General features: G+C 41.1%; 1 protein-coding gene across 2 annotated transcripts; it reads left to right on the forward strand.

The window, feature by feature from the left end:
* Nucleotides 1-7,387: 7,387 nt before the first annotated feature.
* On the forward strand, nucleotides 7,388-17,021 carry ADIPOQ (adiponectin, C1Q and collagen domain containing). Of its 2 annotated transcripts, none has more exons than XM_004745219.3 (3): nucleotides 7,388-7,495; nucleotides 13,388-13,609; nucleotides 14,749-17,021. In XM_004745219.3, exons 2-3 carry the CDS (start codon nucleotides 13,396-13,398, stop codon nucleotides 15,267-15,269), a joined length of 735 nt encoding a protein of 244 aa, XP_004745276.1. In that variant the 5' UTR covers nucleotides 7,388-7,495; nucleotides 13,388-13,395; the 3' UTR covers nucleotides 15,270-17,021. The 2 variants fall into 2 exon arrangements, with proteins under 2 accessions (XP_004745276.1, XP_012908054.1); XM_013052600.2 differs by lacking the exon at nucleotides 7,388-7,495 and adding an exon at nucleotides 8,314-8,397.
* The last annotated feature ends 3,442 nt before the right edge of the window (nucleotides 17,022-20,463 follow it).

Below are 20,463 nucleotides of genomic sequence, written 5' to 3' on the forward strand. Positions count from 1 at the left end.
AACCATGTCTGGACCAGTCATCATTGCTGATGCTCCTCTGAACGTCCACCCTGGCCAGTAGACACTGTATTTTCTTCTCCGGGGTTGTGCATCCAGTAACCACTCAGGAAATAGTTACTGAGTGACTCGTGATTAAAGAACATTTTTTAAACCTTTTAAAAGAAAAAAAAAAAAGAATGGCTCTTCTCTGGGTAAAATTTGTCCTCTTTCCATCTGTTTAAATGAGAAAGAATACAGCATAATGAGATAAAAAAACATCCTATACCTTTTGGGAGAATTATTCTCTGTTTTGTAATATTGCCTTTTGTCTCCTCAAGACAGCATGCCCTGCCTAGAGTGGTTGGACTAAAGGCAGCCTGGATTCTGTCAAGTTTGGTGGTATTCTGAATGCATATGAAACACTCACTGAGTGTTATGAAATATTTAGGGAAAATAGAAATAATCAAAGTCAGCATTTTTCAGATGTGTTTTTCAAATCCAGGGAGAGAATACAAGAGATCAGCACTTTTCTCCCTCTAGTTGCAATACAGGAAAAAAGAAGACATGTAGCCAGGTTCAGAGAATTCCTATAGGAAGGAAACCTGCATACTTTTATTAACCTCTTCATTTCCCAAACTATTTGACTGCAGTACTCATGTCTTTATGGAATACCATATGCCATTTGGGTTAGTAAGCTGTTGCAATAGGGAGCCCCAAAAATACAGTGAACCAAACAATACATTTACTTCTGTCTCATGGAATAGTGCAGGGTAGGTAGGAAGCCGGCTCTGCTCCACACAGTCACTCAGGGTCTCCTGGCTTCTTTCATGTGGGTTTCACACCATCCCCCTCATCATTCTTGTCTGTGTGATCAAAGCTGGGTCACAGACCTATCATTAATAATATGTACTGTATACTTGGAAATTGCTGAGAATAGATCTTAAGCATCTTGACACACACACACACAGAAAAAAATTATGTCAGGTGATGAAGGTATTAATTAATTTGGTCTTCGTAATCATTTCACAAAGTGTATGTATACCAAATCACAGCACTGTGCACTTTACATACATACAATTATATTTGTCAATCATTCCTCAATAAGCCCGGAATAAGAAAGAAACAGGTAGTTCTATGAAAAACAACCAATCCCCAAGCCCGCCCCTCAAAAAACTGGGTCACAGGCATTATCGTCTTCCAGTTCATAGGTAGAGAAGAAATTGAGGGATCACATGTGCAGTATTTTAAGACTCAGCCTGAAGGTAGCACACATCACCTTATCTCATATTCTGTTGGTGAAAACTTTGCCATGTGGTAACTCCTAGCTTCAGGTAGGCATAGGAATTATAGTTCTCTGGTCATCTTATCCATCAGCTACCAGTCCATTAATATGTATCTTGGTCTCCCAGACAGCCTGCAGGGGAGGAGGGAGCAGAGTCAGGTCTTCTAACTCTTGGTTCACTGTTCCCAATGCCATACATTTCTGTGTTCAGCCTACATATATGGAGTCCTCATGTATGCCAGGCTCCACATCAGAGTACAAGGATGGAGAATTTTATAAAACACAGTGTTTTATAACACTAAACACATATTTAGTCTAGTATCAGGATTATAAATGAATAAACTTTCAGATATGACTTTGATGATTGTATCTTACAGCTTTGCAACATGCTGCTTTCAGTAGTGAAGAGGATACATATTCCTGATGAATAAATGCATACAATGAGCAGAGTAGAGAGTCCTGAAATAGACCCCCAATGCATTTGAAAAGTGAACGTATGAAAAAGACATTTAAAATTAGAAGGGAAAAAATATGCATTAAGATGGGTGTTGGGTTCACCAAAAAATATGTATATACACAAAAATGTGTTTTACATATATATATTCTCTCTTATATATTAAATTATAATATATATTATATATTTATATTAACATATATAATACATTTATAAATATATTTATATATTATATATGAATAATTATATATTTATAACATATATATTTAATATATGTTATATATACACATTATATGTATTAATATAGAACATATAAAACATGAGGAACTGCTTACTCTAAAGCTGAGGACCATATTTTCTTCTGGTTGAAGCTGGAAAGCCCAGATGACCCTATCCAGCCTGGAGAGCCTTCACTTATGTACCAGTTGGTAGGGACCTGTCAAAGACTGACAAATCTATTTGAAAGCCAAACATAACACTTTTCTTGCTTCCAAAAATCCCACCCTATGAGAACCAGAAAACCCCACCTTAAGACATTCTTATCAAAGACTGTCTCAAGAGTTCCTCCTTTCATTATATAGAGGTCACTGTCCTTTCAACCCTTTTCCAGTCTCTACTGGAATAAAAGATGGTAGTAGTAACTCCCTTAGAATTATAAGTTTTGTCTAAACAGCCTCTAATTGGAAGTTGCTGAGATTAGATCTTAAGTGTTCTGAAGTGTATAGGTGGTCTTTGTTCATTTGACAAAGTAATTACAGGTTGGTCAAATAGTGAATTAAAAGAAAAGAAATCATGAACATTCTAGCAAAAAAAACCACACCATATTTTAAAGAATAACTTTGGAATGAGAGGAATCTTTAGGCAAAACACAAAATCCAGAAACCAAATTGAAAATGTTAAAAATTAGGTTAAACAGGAAGCAAAAGTTTTTGTATAACATATTTTTTAAAGGCAAAAGATAAATACATTTTCAAAACATATAACAAGGACTAATTTCCTTGATATACAAGAACCTTTCAAAAGTTAATAAAAATAACTTACTAGGAAAAAACGGACAGAGGAAATAAACACATGAGTTGAACACAACACAAATAATACACAGTTAAAGAAATGCAAACAACCAATAAATATGTAAAAATATATCCTTACACATAATCAGAGATATAAATTAAGATAATTCTAAAAATCTATTAGGGTGTCAAATTTTTATTTGTTTGGAATGTCATATATTAACTTTTTTATCTTTCAGTAGGGAGAGAGAATGAGACAAAGAGAGAATATCTTTTTTTTTAGTGTGTGTTTCTTTTTTTAAGATTTTATTTATTTATATATTTATTTGAGAGAGAGAGAGAGAGAGAGCGAGCGCATGAACAGGGGCAGGGGAGAGGGAGAAGCAGGCTCCCTTCTCAGAGCCCAACTTGGGGCTCAATCCCAGGACCCTGAGATCATGACCTGAGCCAAAAGCAGATGCTTTAACCAACTGAGCCACCCAGGTGCCCCAAGAGAAAGAATATATTAAGCAGCCTCCATTCCCTGTGAGGAGCTGGACGTGGGGTTTGGTCTCACAACCCTAAGGTTATCACCTGAGACAAAATCGAGAGTTAGACGCTTAACCGACTGAGCCACACAGGCACCCCTGGAAAATAAAATATTTTAAATGTTTGACAATATCCAATATTTGTAAATGGTATAGGAAACAGGTACTCATACCATATTGGGAGTATAAATCACTATTGAATTTTTGGAAGTCAGTTTACAGCGATCAGAAGTTAAGATGTGCATACATCTTAATCCTGCAACTCCACATCTACACATTTGTTCTAAAAATTTACTCACACAAATAAGCAAAGATGTATATGTTTCAGGGACAGTCAAATTTTTAGGTATAGGTATTTTGGGGGGATGAATGCACAGGAGTGACTGCTGTTTAATTTTTTAAGAAACTGCTAAACTATTTTCCAGAGTGTCTGTGCCATTTTCCATTTCTATTGGCAGGTTATGAGTGATCCATTTTCATCATGTCCTTTCCCAAAGTTAGTATTCTCACTATTTTTTGATCTTTAAAAAACTTTGTGCTCTTTATTTTTCTCATCTTTAAAAAACAAAAAATCACCCAAAGTCCATAGTTTATATCGGAGTTCACTCTTTGTGTTGTACATTCTATGAGTTTTTACAAATGGATAATACCTATCCACCATTATAGTATTTCTTACTATTGTTGAGTTTAGTCATCCTAGTTGTATTAGGGATATCTCATTGGTGCTTTCAATTTGCTCTTCCCTAGTAGCTAATAATGTTGAACATCTTTACAAGAGCTTATTTGCCACCCATGAATATTTATGAAATATTTTTTCATGTCTCTTGCCCATTTTCTAATTGGATTTTTTTGGTTTAGTTTTGAGATTTCTTTATTCAATCTAGATTCAAATCCTTTGTCAGATATATGGTTTGCAAATATTTTGTTTCAGTTTGTACCTTGCTTTTTTTCCCTCTTAACAGGGTTTTTCAGAGAGCAAACGTTTTAATTTTGGTAGAATCTCAATTTCCATTGTTTTCTTTAATGAATCATGTCTTTGGTGTCATCTGTGAAAACTCTTTCTCTAGCTCTACTTCCCGTATTAGTTTCCTAGAGGTGCCGTAACAAATCACCACAATCTTGGTGACTTACGGAAGAGAAAATTATTTTCACCTCCTACCAAGGCAGAATATTAATAAATTATTTTTATGTATTCCATTTCCTGTCATCTCTCCAACTATAACAATTATTCTTAAGTTCTGCCCCCTTTTGCTGCTACTAGCTTTGTTTCCTTGGGTATAAGTTCTTCTATTTCTTGAAGATATGACCTGTGTCAGATTATGTCTGTTGGTACTTAGCTCCATATCCACTTTTAAGTAATTGCCTTTATCCCTGAAGCTGCGTGTCTGAAATGACATATCCCAGACTCCCTTGCTTGATGAGCCCCAGTGAGATTCTGCAGAGGGCAGACGGTTGGGTAAGATCGAAAGGGGGTAAAAGGGAGAAGCTCCTGTGTTTCTGGCCATGTCCCTGGCAGTGTCAGCATCCCTGGGGGCTGTTCAGTACATCTGTGAAACCTCTAGCAGTACAGACACTGAGTGTAGGCTTACAGGATATGGCCGGGTGATAGAGGTGGTTCCTCATCTCTGGGCAACACCATCTCCTTTCCTGTGCTTCTCCAGCAATTCCAAAATTATTGTGGGAAATCCTTTGACTAAAACAGCATTTGTTACCAGGTGTGGTCCCACGCACAGGTTCTCAAAGATAGGAAACTAGCATTCCTTATCAGAACTGGCCTCATTGCCAATGGAAGTGCCTTACTGGTAGTCCAAAGTATGAGTGGCAAAAGAGAGACTTAAATTAGTATTTGAGGTTGCCTTGGATAAAGTGCAATTGTAGCCAAGTCTTTTTGCTTTTACAACCAAGAATGTTTTCCTTTCTTGTCATTTGTAGGGATTTGGGGGCTGTAGGGTGTCCTTACTCTGCTGTCTCGCTCCAATATTTTAGATTATTTTTCAAAACCTAGTGATTATGCTTCATTATTTCAATTAAGATTATGTTTTAAAAATCACAATTAAGCAAAAATATGTGACACTATTTAGCCAGACCTACGGGACACTTAGTCATGTGGCCTGCTGGTTTAATACCCCAATTACCCAGCTCATAGGGGACTGAACTGCAGGTGTCATACCCTGGAGGAAATGATCACATTTATTTGAATATTTTACTCTAGGTAGTAACAGCTCTGTCCTGGGAAAAAAGATGAGCTTCAAGGAATTCCTGGCTGAGTGCTCTTGATTGATAGTCTCCAAGCCAGTATGCCACAGAATTGCCTCTTTCCAAACAGTGACCTTTGTGGCAGATGGCAGATTTCTCTGAGGTCTCAAAATGCCAGGCTTTCACAATGTTGCTGGCTGACAACCAGACCCAGCCCAGTCTTGGTGTGTTTTGGGGCTAAAGTCAATCCACCTTGCACAACAGTTAGAGCCTGCTGTAATCAGCTGCATTGCCATAAAGTCAGGAGAAAATATCTTTTTTTTTTTTTTTTGACCAACCCCAAAGCTACGCTGAAGTGCAAACATGAATCTTAGGGTCTCCTACTCCATCAGGAGAAGTGAGAGACATGAGGTATTAAAAAACATACTAGGTTTGTAGTTAGATCTGGGTTTGTATCTTAGATTTGGGCCTTGGACAAGTCACTGAGCCTCACTGAACTCCAGATGCTTTATTTGTAAAATAGAAGACAGCTGTAGCTATCTTCAAGGGGAGATTAAATATGATCACTTACCTATTTATTGATTCAACATTTTTTATTGCCCAGCTTATACGAGATCATATTCTAGGGGCCAGGGGATACAACACATATATACAACACAAAAATATAGTTTACCTGGTAAACTATATTAAGTCTTGTTTTCCCTGGCCTCTTGGGCCCTAGGTAAGGGATTCATGACTCCAATCTCAAAGGCCTAATGTGACTTCTATAGAAAGTCTGCATGTTACCTGAAGGCCAAGGCCTTAGACAAGACTTTTACTTTTCATTGCTCTGGACTTCTGGACTCTGCATGGTCAGCATGTTTGGGGGCAGACACACACTTGCCCAGCCTCTGCCTGAGAACATTCTGTTTCTGAATGTCTTATGGAAGTTGTTGCTGGGATCTTCAGCTCTTGCTGGGGTCATGATTTAATGCCTCAGAATTTGTGGCTTGAAGGAACCAGCTCTGATCCTGTGTTTCAAAAACAGAACATGGGTTTGCCAAGAAAAAGCCCAAGGTGATGAAAATTGCCATTTCAAACCTCAGGTTTCTAGGAACACCTACGTGGGTGGCAGCTCCAGGCCAGAGTTGGGTTCCCCATTAGGTAGAGTAGGCAATATGCTTAAGGGACTGACAAAATGAGGGCTCACATACCCACAAAAAGTTAGTTTTCAAAACCTTATTCAGGATTTTGGAATCAGAAAAACCTTGAGAGATGGTGTTCTAGTATCACATGTTATGGACATTTTCTGTTATGTTGAGTTTGAATCACATAGGGTTGGGTGCTTCATAACTTTTTGGAGTGCAGGGGCTCTAAAGGTCTTACTCTGGCTCTGCCCCACATCCCCCCAGGAACTTCCTTTCACCTTCGTTTTCAGAATAACACACAAAGTCCTCCTCAAATTTGGGGTCCAGACCAGAGTGTGGAAGATGTGTTCTAGTTCTTGTTTTATTGCCACTCCTCTGACTATTCCCCTTTCTGAAGTCTGTCTGGACCACACAGTCTCATGCTTTGTCATGCATAGCAAGCAGGAGCACAGTGGTGGTCGTCATCAGTATTCCTGACTTATGACAGCAGATCTTTGGGGGGAAAAGGGGGGTCTCCTGCACCACTGGACAATTCATTTCACAGGAGGAAGCTTCTTCCTCAGATGCAGAGATGGCTTGTTTTCCTTTTTCTGGGCTTCACCCTTGCCCCATCTTCTCTTGCTGTTGTAGGATGCAAACCTAAGAGCCAAGGGAATGTGGATGCTGTGACTGAGGACCCACTTGGCTTCCCAAGCCCAAGGGGGGTTGTAGCGGGTTCTCCAGAGTGGAGACCTGAAGCGGTTGCCAGGGACAGGGTGCCTGCCCACTGGCCTCTGGCCCTCACAGGGTTAGGGTTGGCCAATAGGAAGGGACAAGTGTGGGGTGGGGATGGCCTGTCCCCCTGTGTATCAGGCTGCTGAGGCTGGATCATCTCATTTCCATCCTGACTGCACTTTGTGGGTCTGATTCTACACTTGAGGGTAAGAACAAGTTGATTACAGTCCCATGCTGGGGGTGGGAGTGGCTGTCTTGCAATGGAGCCTCTGGCTGGGGTTTGCACAGGCTCTCTTGTCATAGCTGGTACAGATGGGTACAGGCAAAACTCTGGCCAGAGCAGCCCTGGTGGATGTAGAGAGACCTCAGGCTTCTCCCTTGATTCTTCCACAGCTCAAAGAGAAAAGGAGCTGTTCCTCTGATCAAAATGCCTGGGGCATCTTGAATTTTGCCCAACTTACGCAGAGAAAAGGTTGGGATCGATGAGGAGGGAAAGATGGCTGAATAGAGTTCAATTAAGTAAGAAGAGAAGGAAATAATTCACTTCTAGCTTGACCAGGTAGGCAAAGAAAGAAGCATAGGGAAAGGCAGCTGGGGGACAGCCTGAGCTCTATCCTCAGGCTGAGTCTGGAACCCAGCTTCACCACTGGATTCCTCTCAGCAAATATTGATCGAGCAGATTCGATAAGGCTAGACACTGGGTGGAGTTAGTGAGATACAAAGATCTGTAAAGGAAGGAATCTGTAAATACTGGGATATCTGCACTGATGTGAGGATATGTCACAGGATGATTGAGATATTCAAATGAGATCAAGTGAGCTTGGGATATACTGAAAACTTATGAAAATCTTATTTTTAGACAACATTTTCTGTCAGAAACCAGTGGGTCTGCTCTGTCTTGCTCACCCCGGTGAACGCTGCGCCTGAGGCATCCGGTTGTTTTCAGTGTAGAGGCAGAGGTCAGAGTGGGAAGGATTTTAGAGATCAGCCCAGCACTCCTGTGTCAGTGGGTGTGGTTCCCCGTTCTAGGAAGGTTCTGGTTTTCAGATCAAGCTTCATAGAGGATGCAGCCACCTCACTCCTGGTGACTCCCCCCATTAGCGGAAAGGTGAGCTCCTCTGGAGAAAGTGTGGAAGCCTGGGAGCCCTTTGTGCTGGTAGAATGTGCCCCAAGGAGCACGAGGGAGGGGTCAGCTTTGTTCCTGAAGCAGAGAAAGCACAAACAGTTCAACTGGTAGTCCTTGCTCCTTCCCTCCCTTAGTTCCTGAGGAGCTATAAAGAGAGACGCAGGACTTGCTCCTTGTCTTTCTGAGGTGGGTGTGGGGACAAACTTTCCACCAACTCTTTGTCAAAACAGGAAATTAATGGCCCCACTTGGCTGAGGTCAGGAGGTAGAAGCTTTGGAGAGTAGAATTTTCATAAGAATTTTTTCACATGAAGAGAGACTGATCCTAAAAAATGCATTGGAGGGATGTTCTGTTTTACTAGTTCCTTGAGATTTGAAGCGTGTGTGTGTGTGTGTGTGTGTGTTGGGCATGGGGATGCTGACAGCTCTCTTAGGGTTGAGTGAAGGTTTTCAGATAATCATCCTGAAAGCCAGACAGAATTGAGTTGATTCCTGATTCTGTCATTCATCATTAGGTTGAACCATGTGAAACTGCCATATTCTACCATTTTTAACCTTTAAAAATGGCAGTTTCATAGAACCCATACAAGAGTTGCACGATCTGTTTCTTTCTTGCTTTCTTTTTTTTCTTCCCTTCCCAGCCCACTCACCATTTCTAAGAGTCACATGATCTTAAACCAGCACTTAGTTCTCTTCAAGTCTCGGATTCTTCTCTATAGTGGAATCAAGAGCAGGACTATGGGGGACATTTATGAAATAAGCATTTGAAGGTACTTTATGTAATTTCTGCTCCAACATGCCCTTGCCAATTTCAGTGTTCTCACATCCCTCATCTTGTGCGATCACATTTAGCAGGTTAGGAAGTTGAGTATGAGGCTTTTTAGAGGCCATGTAATGTGATGGGAAGCTCACCGGGTTGGAAGTCAGAACAGGAATGGCTCAGGGGTCATGTCCTTAATCTCTCCCTTTCCCCATCTCTAATGTTGGGATTATAGTCCTTGCTTCATGGAGTTCTTGTAAAGATTAAAATAAGTAATAGATGAAATAAATAATGGGTAAAATCTCCCAGTGTGGGAGCTGGCCTCCATGAGGATCTAATAAACACATCTTCTTCCTTCTCCTTTACCTTCCATTTGTAAAGGCAGGACAGGGTTGAGATAATTTCGGGGTCCATTCTGGCTCTCAGGGACTTAGTGATCTGTGCTTTAGTGCCCTTTCCTGCTGGAAGCACTGGCACCAGATTTAGTGGCCTTTCCCCCACCTAATGCTCTGTTTCTTGCCAGTCCCAAAGGAGACCCCATCTTGCATTTCGCAAGATTCTGCTGTTGTTTCTGAAATTCCAGCAGGTCAAAGTGAAATTTCTTATATATTTTAACACATGAAAATGAGAGATCATAATACAGTCCTTTAGGATTCAGAGGACATCATGGGCTTCCCCTCATATGATTTTTAAAAATGAACAAATCCATGCCTATAGCCGGTGTATCATGAAAGTTCAGTACAAAGAACTTGGGCTTTGGATTTTAAATTGTGCCTCTGCATGCTTTTCCTTGTTATAGTTGGGTGGAAGTTACTAACCGGCTCTGGTCCTGGGATTCCTCTTGTGGGAGCTGGGTCCCACCTGCTGGAGTAGTAGGGGTGAAATGAGGTGAAGGGCAGGTGGATGTAGAGTGGGGATCTGTCACAGGTGGTCCCTAAATATTCGCTCATTTCCCTTCTCTTCACTCACATGTGTGACTTTTACTCATTTGATTCTCTCAATAAGATCGTGAAATAGGTGAGCTGAGGGTTAATATTAATAATCACATTTGCAGGTAAAGAGCAGGAGATCTGGGAGATGAGGTGGAGACACGTAAGTCACCTAGCGTGTTCGTGGCAGAGCCTAGACTAGAAGCCAGGGCACCTGCTTCATGATCTGGAGGGCTTCTCCAGCTACTTTCTCTTATGTCCCCCATCCCATAGAGTGGAACATGAAAAGACAGATATGTGATCCTGATGTTTTTCCTCCACTCCTCTGAACTATGCCTTAAAGAGCCCATTTTTGCACTTTGGAAGACCAGAATTTGATTTCCAGCTCTTTTACATTAAAAAGCTCTAGGACTGGGTGCCTGGGTGGAGGCGCAGAGCAGATGATTAAGCATCTGCTCTCAGCTCAGGCCATGATCCCGGAGTTCTGGGATCAGTCGGGCTCCACCCAAAACTAGGTTAGAAGACAGTTTTCTTCTGCAATCAGAATCTGTTCTCAGCATCAGAAACTTCTGAGGATTGTGCGCCCGTCTTCCCCTCACCCCTCTGCTCAGTACCTCCACCCCATGCCGCTGTCTGGGAACCCAGACTCGTTGTCCCTGTCAGTGGAGAAATCCATCCATCATACCAAAGTGCTGAGGACAGAATGCCTTCCCTTGGGCTGGGAGAAAGGAATCTCGACTTTCAAAAGAGGAGGAGGAACCACAGAACTCCAGAGACTTTTTGACTTCTCACTTCCCCCAACAGTTTGGAGAAAGCTCCCAATCTCCTTCTATTTTGGGGTCCCTCTGTAGCTGTCCCCACCAGTTCTTATGTTCTGGACTCTCTTCCTATCTCCCTGTGGAAAAGAGCATAGTCTCATAGATTCTGCTCTCTCCTCATTTTGGGAGAAAGCGAGCATACCTCTCAGAGGTCTTCTTGGGACTTGTAATGCTAACCCTCGGAAACAGGAGCAAGGTGACAAATAGTGAGAAACTTTGAATGCATATGAAGTCTTAAAAGCCTCAGAACAAGTATTTTTCCTAAATATGAAAGGGGCTTGGCTGGTTTCTCCTTCTTGGTTTCTAATCTAACTCACCTCTTTCTTATTTTGGGACAAGCCAAGCCTAAGACTGTGTCTCATTTCCCCCACCTGTTGACGTCACCTGCCTGAACCCTTGAAATCCAGTAGAGGGCGATAAAGGTACATGTGGATGGTAAGAGGCACCTCGGCCAGAAAGTCACCACCACCAACAGGCAGTGCCTGTTGCTTTGTGTCCTGTCTCTCTGCCCCTTCTTTTATCAGTCTATCTCATTCTCAATTCTCACTTTACTTACAAGATCCTGTTAAAACTTGGTATTTCCTAAAGGATGCAGAAGTGCAATGGAAGGGAGAGATTAACTAAAGGTGTCTTTAAACAGCTTGAGAAATCATTTGAGTATTTTAGAGCACAGTTTACACCAAAACAAAATATTGAAGATGAATTAAAGAGTGAAACTTAAAATATATCAAACAAAATAGAATATTTACCAAGACCTAGAAGGGCTAGGAACTGTTTAAAACTTAGAAGCAAAGAAAAATATCAACAGAGTTGACTATAAAAACTAAAACTTCTGTCACTTAAAAATCAGGGTAAACTGGGGCGCCTGTAGGGCTCAGTGGGTTAAGTGTCTGCCTTCGGCTCAGGTCATGATCCCAGGGTCCGTGGATCGAGCCCTGTGTGGCAGGGTCCCTGCTCAGTGGGGCATTTGCTTCTGCCTCTCCCTCTAGCCCTCTCTCCATCTTCCTGCTTGTGCTCTCTGCTCTCCCTCTCTCTACCTATCTCATAAATAAATAAAACATTTTTTTAAAAATTAGGGTAAACAAAAGAATAATCTACAGAATAATCACCAGAGAAAATAGTCATGGCATAGATGATAAAATGTCCGCATAAAGAGCTCACACAAATTGATTCAAAAGTACATTGTGTATCCAATATATTAAGTGACAGAACCACTAATGGATGTATCATGAAGAAATTAAGTTAGGAAATAGGCCTTTAGTAAAGTGTACAACTCACTGTTGATCAATGCAGCAAGGTGTCATTTCTTTTGTTCACTAAACTAACAACAGCAAAGATAGGTTTTTAAAATTTTGCTGGTGGGAGTAGCTAATAGGGTCCTTACACACTTACAAACACACTTCTAGTAACAAACTAGTAACAGTATAACAGTGTAACTAACAGATTAGTAACAAACTAGACCTAGTAACAGTGTAATAAACTGCAGTTTGGAAATACACACCCAGAACTTAAAAATGTTCATACATTTGGCCCAGTAATTTTACTTCTGGGAATATGTCATAATGGAATATAATTTGGGGATAAGCTATATGACTAAGGATATTAATTATGGATTTTAAAATAGTACTTTAAAGCGGAACTAAGCTAAAAGTTCAACAAAATAGAGATGGTTAAGTATATTTTGCCAGTCCACTTGATGAATTAGCACACGCACATTTAAAATGATGATTATGAGAACTAGAAAGTGACAAAGCAAAAATAGGGGAATAAAATTTCTATGCAAAGTGTGTTTTTCATTTTGTTTAAAAATAAACAGAGAAAGTCTTGGGACTGGGTATCCTTTTGTTTTCTGTAGTTTCTAAAGTATTTATGTTACTAATGTTATTGAATACATGTGTGTGTGTATTCTACATCTATATATATATATATGACAGATGAACATATATGAATAAATGAATGGATGAATGAGTGAATGAATGGTGAGTTGGTTTTGTCCCATTGAGAGGGCACTATAGAGCCCAGGTGATGGGACATAGAGGCGGGATTCTAGACACCATGCACATCTTGGGGGTAAAATTGCCAATCAGAGGCTTTCCTGCATCCCTCACAGAGAAGCTGTAACCTGAAGCCAAACCCAATTCTAGAGGCTTTGTGTAACTCTGAAAAACAAACACACTGATGAAAAATAGTCTTTGGAGTAAAAAAGTAAATGTGAACTGTGTTTAACTTAGAATGAGCTTCATGAGATTAAGGAGATTACACACAAAGAATAATGCTAAATATTGCAAATTGGAGGGTGGAAAGAGATCAAGGTGGTTGGAAATAGACAAGTCTTCTAGAAGAGGTGAGCGTTGAGAGAGCAGGTCTCAGAAGTGGACGCTGCTGAGGTGGCCCAGGTCCTGCGTAGGTACAGAGTGAGCTGTGTGGGGCTGCTTGCATGGCTGACTAAGTGTATCTGGGTTCCAGGGGTCAGGATGCTGTTGCCACGAGCTGTTCTACTGTTACTGGTCCTGCCTACACATGGCCAGAACTCCGTGACAGAAGGGCCTGGAGTCCTGCTTCCCCCACCCAAGGGGGCCTGCACAGGCTGGGTGGCAGGTATCCCAGGGCATCCTGGCCACAATGGGACCCCAGGCCGTGATGGCAGAGATGGCACTCCTGGTGAAAAGGGTGAGAAAGGAGATCCAGGTAAGAACAAGGTTTTTGAGGGCACCTTGGTGGCTCAGTGGGTTAAAGCCTCTGCCTTCAGCTCAAGTCATGATCCCAGGGTCCTGGGATTGAGCCCCGCTTCGGGCTCTCTGCTCAGCAGGGAGCCTGCTTCTCCCTCTCTCGCTCTGCCTGCCTCTCTGCCTACTTGTAATCTCTGCCTGTCAAATAAAATAAATAAAATCTTAAAAAAAAAAAAAAAGAACAAGGTTTTTGGCTTCCTCCATCGTAGACTTCTCCTGGGTAGAGGAGGGCTTCTGGAACTATACAAAGGCATTAGCTGTTGACAAAGTCCTAGACACAGGAAGAAAGCATTTTTTTTTTTTTCTGTGACCCATAAGCAGCCTGAAGTGAATTTTGTGATGGCCTTCTGGTCGTGAGGATAGGTCGTACCTGTAAAACCAGTACCTTTGGTTCTGTTCTATCCACATCACTTTGCCTGTACCCTTTCCCACCCCGCCTCATCCATCATTCTTCCCAGTCCCTTTACATGCGTATTTCCCTTCATTTCCACTTAATTCCCATTCCACCCAGTGATGTTCATACTCAACACATCCTCATGGCTCACAGTCCTGCTCCTGGGGAACTCTTGGTGTAGTGACGAAGACATGTCTAAAGCACAAGGCTGTTAAGGATCACTACAAGAATGTCTCTTCCAAATATGCCTAACTGAATGTGGGCAAGTGTCCAAGGTATGGAACAGAGAGAAAATGCTCTCAGAGAAGATCTGGATTAACAATGAAGACTTTAAGAAGAGGAGGGCTTGAGGCAGGCCTTGAAGAATGGATAGACAGAAAAAAAAGGAGGGAGGGCATCCCGGACAGAGGGGATCGAAGAGCAAGAGTATGGTTGAAAAGGGTTATAAAGGGTTGGCAGGATGGAGGGTCTGATGGAGACTTATAAGATATAAGGTTGGAGATGAAGTTATGGAAGCCTGCTGGGGGATATAGAAGGAGAAGGTATAACTAATTTTGTTATCTAGTTTGGGAGCTCCCTTTGGTTCCTTGCTCCGAAAGTCAGGCAGGTTGTGGATAAGGACCATAGCGGCAGTGTTTTAGGTTAGAACTAACCAAGGCAGGAGTTCTGTTCCTTATGGTCACTGAAATTTTCTCATTCTCTAGGTCTCATTGGTCCTAAGGGTGACACTGGTGAAACCGGAGTAACCGGGGTTGAAGGTCCCCGAGGCTTTCCAGGAACTCCAGGCAGGAAAGGAGAACCTGGAGAAAGTGCCTATGTACACCGGTCAGCATTCAGTGTGGGACTGGAGAGCCGGGTCACTGTCCCCAATGTTCCCATTCGCTTTACCAAAATCTTCTACAATCTGCAAAACCACTATGACGGCACCACTGGCAAATTCCACTGCAACATTCCTGGGCTCTACTACTTCTCCTACCACATCACAGTCTACTTGAAGGATGTCAAAGTCAGCCTCTACAAGAAGGACAAGGCGATGCTCTTCACCTATGACCAGTATCAGGAGAATAATGTGGACCAGGCCTCTGGCTCTGTGCTCCTCCATCTGGAAGTGGGAGACCAAGTCTGGCTCCAGGTGTATGGGGATGGGAACTCTTATGGGGTCTATGCAGATAATGTCCATGACTCTACCTTTACAGGCTTCCTTCTCTACCATGACACCAATTGATCACAACTAACTTAGAGACTCCAACAGCCCAAAGTGAAAGTACAGCCCATAGATTTTGATGAAGTTAAGAGACTAATTTTCTTATCTAGTTGGAGGGCTCTGAACATTATTTGTTCATTTATTGATGCATTCATCAAGTACCTTTTCAAAAAAAATCATATACTATGTTTCCTGTCCTGAAGAAGACATTGTCCCTGGCCTCAAAGGTCTGTTATGTAGTAGTAATGAAAGTTTAATAACATTTCTTGGGGTGCTTGACATGTATGGTGAGGTAGCAAACTACCAGAAAGTATTTGACAGTGCTATTCTGTGTCCACTAGTTTTCCTCATGTTCATGCCAATCCTGGGGGATTCACAGGGAAGATATTATTCACCTCATTTTACACTTGGGTCCTCAGCCTGAGAGAGTTAAGTGAATGCCTAAACTCACACAGATATTAAGTGGCAGAATTTGAAAGCAAACGCAGGTCTGTAGACCTTCTCCACTAAACCCTGCCCCTTTTTAGGAGTACATGACCTCTTGCGAGTGTTGGTACAGGGTCTATCACCCAGCTCAACGGAAGGCCTCTGAGAGGTCTTCATGAAGAGTTAAGCCTTTCCCCAGTAGAGCTGTCTCAGAGGTGATTCTGTGACTAGGTCCATCCCAGCTGGACCACTAATTACTGTGTACTTCTGCTTCTCTGTGTCTTTCTTCATGCTCTTCTCTCCAGCTCAGAAATCTACATCCATCTCCACATGCTGAAATCCTCCCTGTTCCTGAAAACCACCTAATCAGGAAGCTTCTCTGTTGTGAGAGCTCTTTCCTTCAAACCTTCCTCGCATGATGTGCCTCTCTACATATTACAGTGGATGAGAGTGCTGGGTATGAAAGACAGCCTTATACCAGGCCAGGGACAACTGCCTAGAAAGGACTGTGTTTCCTTCACACCTGAATCCCTTGGCAGATCCTTGATAAATGCCTCATGAAGAATAATCTCTTGAATCTCATCTCTACCCAGAATTAACTGCAGTCAGTTTCTTCATTTAACTAATCCTTATCTACAAACACATTTTTCATTTTAGAACTCCCTGAATATAAGCACCTAATCCTTGTTCCACTGGATAGTTGGAATCTTTTCCACTGAGGTTTGGGATGACTATGCTTTCCAGAATGCTTAAAGAATTTTCCCTGAAGGAGGTAGCTTGAGCCTGCAGTGCAAAACCCACAAAGGAATTTGGAAACCCTTCTTTCCTTGAGTACCCAACAGGGCCTGGAAATACCTGGGCCTTCTGGATCTGTTCTTGTGCTTTAAGAACTAAAAAGAAGAAGAAGAAGAAAAAGAAAAGAACTATCTGAGGTGATGGATATGTGAGCTAGCTTGATTGTGGTGAATATTTCACCATGTTTATCTACAGCAAGCATATACAATTTTTAGTTGTCACCTATTTGTAAAAAAAAAAAAAAAAAACAAACAAACAGAAGTGTAGGTGGCTGATGGTGGTAAATATCCTCCCAGGAGACAATAGCTTGAGTAACACTTTTCAAAGTTTTTAGCAAAAGCAGAGTTAATATCATTCTGTATAAACAGAAATGGGAAACTTTTTTCTTTTGCTCTCAGTTTGAATTCTGAATGACTCTCTTTTGTATGTGTCTTGCTCATCATTAAGTAGTTGTTATTTCTACATACCAAGCTTTATCTTTTACAACATTTGCACATCATCATTTTCTACAAGTAAAGATACTGTTTAGCATTAAAAGTAGAAGCACTTAAATCACATGCCTTTTGTTTTCATTTTTGGGGGAAAGACATGGGGTTTAGAGAGGATCGAAGGAGTAAATTGCATATTAGAACTCTGTTATGAATGGGGCACCTGGGTGGCTCAGTGGGTTAATCTTCTGCCTTCGGCTCAGGTCATGATCTCAGGGTCCTGGGATCGAGTCCCATATTGGGCTCTCTGCTCAGCAGGGAGCCTGCTTCCCCCCTTCTCTCTCTCTGCCTCTCTGCCTACTTGTGATTTCTCTCTCTGTCAAATGAATAAATAAAATCTTAAAAAAAAAAGAACTCTATTATTAATGACAGAAAACCCAGCCCCACTTGAGAGTGGGAAAAAAATAGAATTCCCTTGCATGATGGAAGCTACCAGAGCAGCTATTCCCTCATTAGTTAAGTCTTGAACCAGAGGCTTAAAGGATATCAAAGACCCTTTTCTCTCTGTCCTTCCAGTCTGCCTTCAGCTGTGTAGGCTGACCACTTGGGCTCCACACCGTATACCGCTAGGCTTCTTGTCATGATATCAAGTGGACGGGCACCTTGCCAGCTCTGGTATCCTCCCATCACATCCTCTTTTCTGGTGGTTCCCATGGAACTCCTTTTTCCAGAAGTCTCAGCAAATATATCCTTGCATCTCATTGGCTCTCGATAGGTTGTATGCCCATCTCTGACCAATCACTTTGGTCAGAAGGATGGACTGTACTTACTGACTTGAGATGATTATGGCTCAAGCTGGAGAAAGGGCTTTTTCTCTAATACAAAACTGGACACAGTAACCAGAAGTGGGAGAGTGGATGATGTATGCGAAAACACCTGTCCACCATCAACTCTTACTGTTCTGTGTGAATTTTCTTAGGTTTCTCAGAGATATTGCTGGAAGATTACTACTGGTTTTCTCTAAAATTTCAACAAGTAGCTGATGTCTGGGCATATGCGCAGTCCTACATCTGGGTAGGGTTGCCTCTTCACAGCTCTGAACATGGAGTCACTCACTTTAAGCTCTCTGGAGCAGGGCCAATTCTTTGTGGAAACAGAGAGAGCCAATCTGCATAGCCCCTCTTGAGAGGAATTGTGGTCAAGATTTTAGGATTAATGGTCCCATGATATCTTCATGGTCCCATCACATCTTCAAATATAATTATGCATTTTTTAATTTCTCTTAAGTTCTGCCAGCTTTTGCCTCCTGTATTTTGGAGCTCTTTAATTAAGTACATACTTATTTAATAACTATGCCTTCTCAGCGAATTTATTCTTTTATCATTATATTATATAATGATTATGTCTCTCTTTTTCTCCAGTAATTTGCCCTATTCTGAAGTCTACTTTGTCTGAAAGTAATATAGGCACTCTAGTTTTCTTTTGATTACTGTTCGCATGGTTTATCTTTTCCTATCATGTTGCTTTACTCTTTCTATACCGTTGACTCTTGAGAAATGTGGGATTTCAGGGCACCAACCCTCCACATAGTAAAAAATCTGTGCATAGCTTTTGACTCTCCAAAAACTTGTCTACTGTTGACCAAAAGCCTTAACAACAACATAGTTGACTAACATGTACTTTGTTTATTATATGTATTATATGCTATTTTATTCTCTTCCCTAACTTCTTATTATTTGACTATTATGAAATAGTTATCTTAATTTATTTATTGAATTTTTGGCTATGTCTTGGTATTGTTTAGTAGTTGCTCTAAGAATTACAATGTATATGTCTAACTTTTCACAGTATATTTAGAACTAATATTTTACCACTTCAAGTAAGGGTAATACAAGCATTATAATCAAATAGGGTTCTGTGTCGTGATCCCTCTATGTTGTGGTCAGTGTATATATTCCATTGAAATATTACAATGTTAGGGGCACCTGGGTGGCTCAGTGGGTTAAAGCCTCTGCCTTCGGCTCAGGTCATGATCCCAGGGTCCTGGGCTCGAGCCCCGCATCAGGCTCCCTGCTCAGCAAGGAGCCTGCTTCCTCCTATCTCTCTGCCTGCTTCTCTGCCTACTCTGTCAAATAAATAAATAAAATCTCTAAAAAAAAAAAAGAAATATTACAGTGTTATAATTTTTGCATTCAATGTATTTTAAAGAATTTAAGAGGCTCCCAATACTCTATTTATCTAGATATTCATTATTTCTTTTGTTCTTTCTTCCCTCATCCCAAAGAACTTTCTTAGCCATTTCTTTTAGAACAAGTCTGTAAGTGATAAATTCTCTTAGTTTTCCCTCATCTGAGAATATCTTTATTCTGCCTACATTCTTGAAGGATGTTTTTGTTGGCTATAAAATTTCGAGTTGACAGTTCTTTCCTTCTAGCACTTCTTCTTCTTCTTTTTTTTTTTTTTAAGAGTTTATTTATTTATCTGACAGACAGAGATCATGAGTAGGCAGAGAGGCAGGCAGAGGGAGAGAGAGAGACAGAGAGGAGGAAGTAGGCTCCCCACAGAGCAGAGAGCCCCATGAGGGGCTTGATCCCAGGACTCTGGGATCATGACCTGAGCTGAAGGCAGAGGCTTTAACCCACTGAGCCACCCAGGCACCCCTCCTTCTAGAACTTCTTATGTTGAAGTAATCTCTACACCCAACGTGGGGCTTGAACCTCGAGATCAAGTGTCGCACGCTCTACCAACTGAGCCAGCCAGGCGTCCTTCCAGTACTTTTAATGATTATTTATTTATTAATTTTTCTTCTAGCACTTTAAAGGTATTCTTTCATTGTCTTCAGGGCTTCTGATAAGAAGTAGTCATGGTTTCCCTTATGTGTAATGTGTCATCATTTGTTTCCATGTGCTTTTTTTTTCTTTTCCTTTAAATTTATTTTTTTATTTTCAGCATAACAGTGTTCATTATTTTTGCACCACACCCAGTGCTCCATGCAATCCATGCCCTCTCTAATACCCACTAGCTGGTACCCCGACCTTCCACCCCCCGCCCCTTCAAAACCCTTAGATTGTTTTTCAGAGTCCATAGTCTCTCATGGTAAGACATTTTCTTTACCTTTGGTTTTTACAGTTTAATTATGATATATCTGGGTATTTTTTTTTAAACTTAACCTGATAGGATTCACTGAGTTTCTTGAAATTAAATAGATACATTTCATCAAATATGGAATTTTTCTGTCATTATTTCATCAAATACATATTCTGACTCAATCTCTCTCTTTTTCTGAGATTTCAATGATATGAATGTTAGATTGACAAGCACCTAAGGTTACATTAATTTTTTTCAATCTTTTTCTTTCTGTTCTTTTTATTGTATAATTTCTCTCTCTCTTTTAAAGGTTTTATTTATTTATTTGACAGACAGAGAAATAGAAAAATAGCAAGCATGCAGAGGGAGAGGTAGAGGGAGAAGCAGGGTCCCCACCAAACAGGGAACCGGATGCAAGGCTCCATCCCAGGACCCTGGGATTATGACCTGAGCTGAAGACAGAGTTGTAACCAACTGAG

Source organism: Mustela putorius, unplaced genomic scaffold, assembly GCF_011764305.1.
Source record: "Mustela putorius furo isolate JIRA1106 unplaced genomic scaffold, ASM1176430v1.1 tig00003834_pilon_pilon_pilon, whole genome shotgun sequence".
Classification (NCBI taxonomy): Eukaryota; Metazoa; Chordata; class Mammalia; order Carnivora; family Mustelidae; genus Mustela; species Mustela putorius.

Coding starts and splice junctions, on each gene's coding strand:
- ADIPOQ (XM_004745219.3), top strand. CDS start 13,396: ATGCTGTTGCCACGAGCTGTTCTACTGTTACTGGTCCTGCCTACACAT. Junction 13,610..14,748: donor GGGTGAGAAAGGAGATCCAG/GTAAGAACAAGG, acceptor CTCATTCTCTAG/GTCTCATTGGTCCTAAGGGT.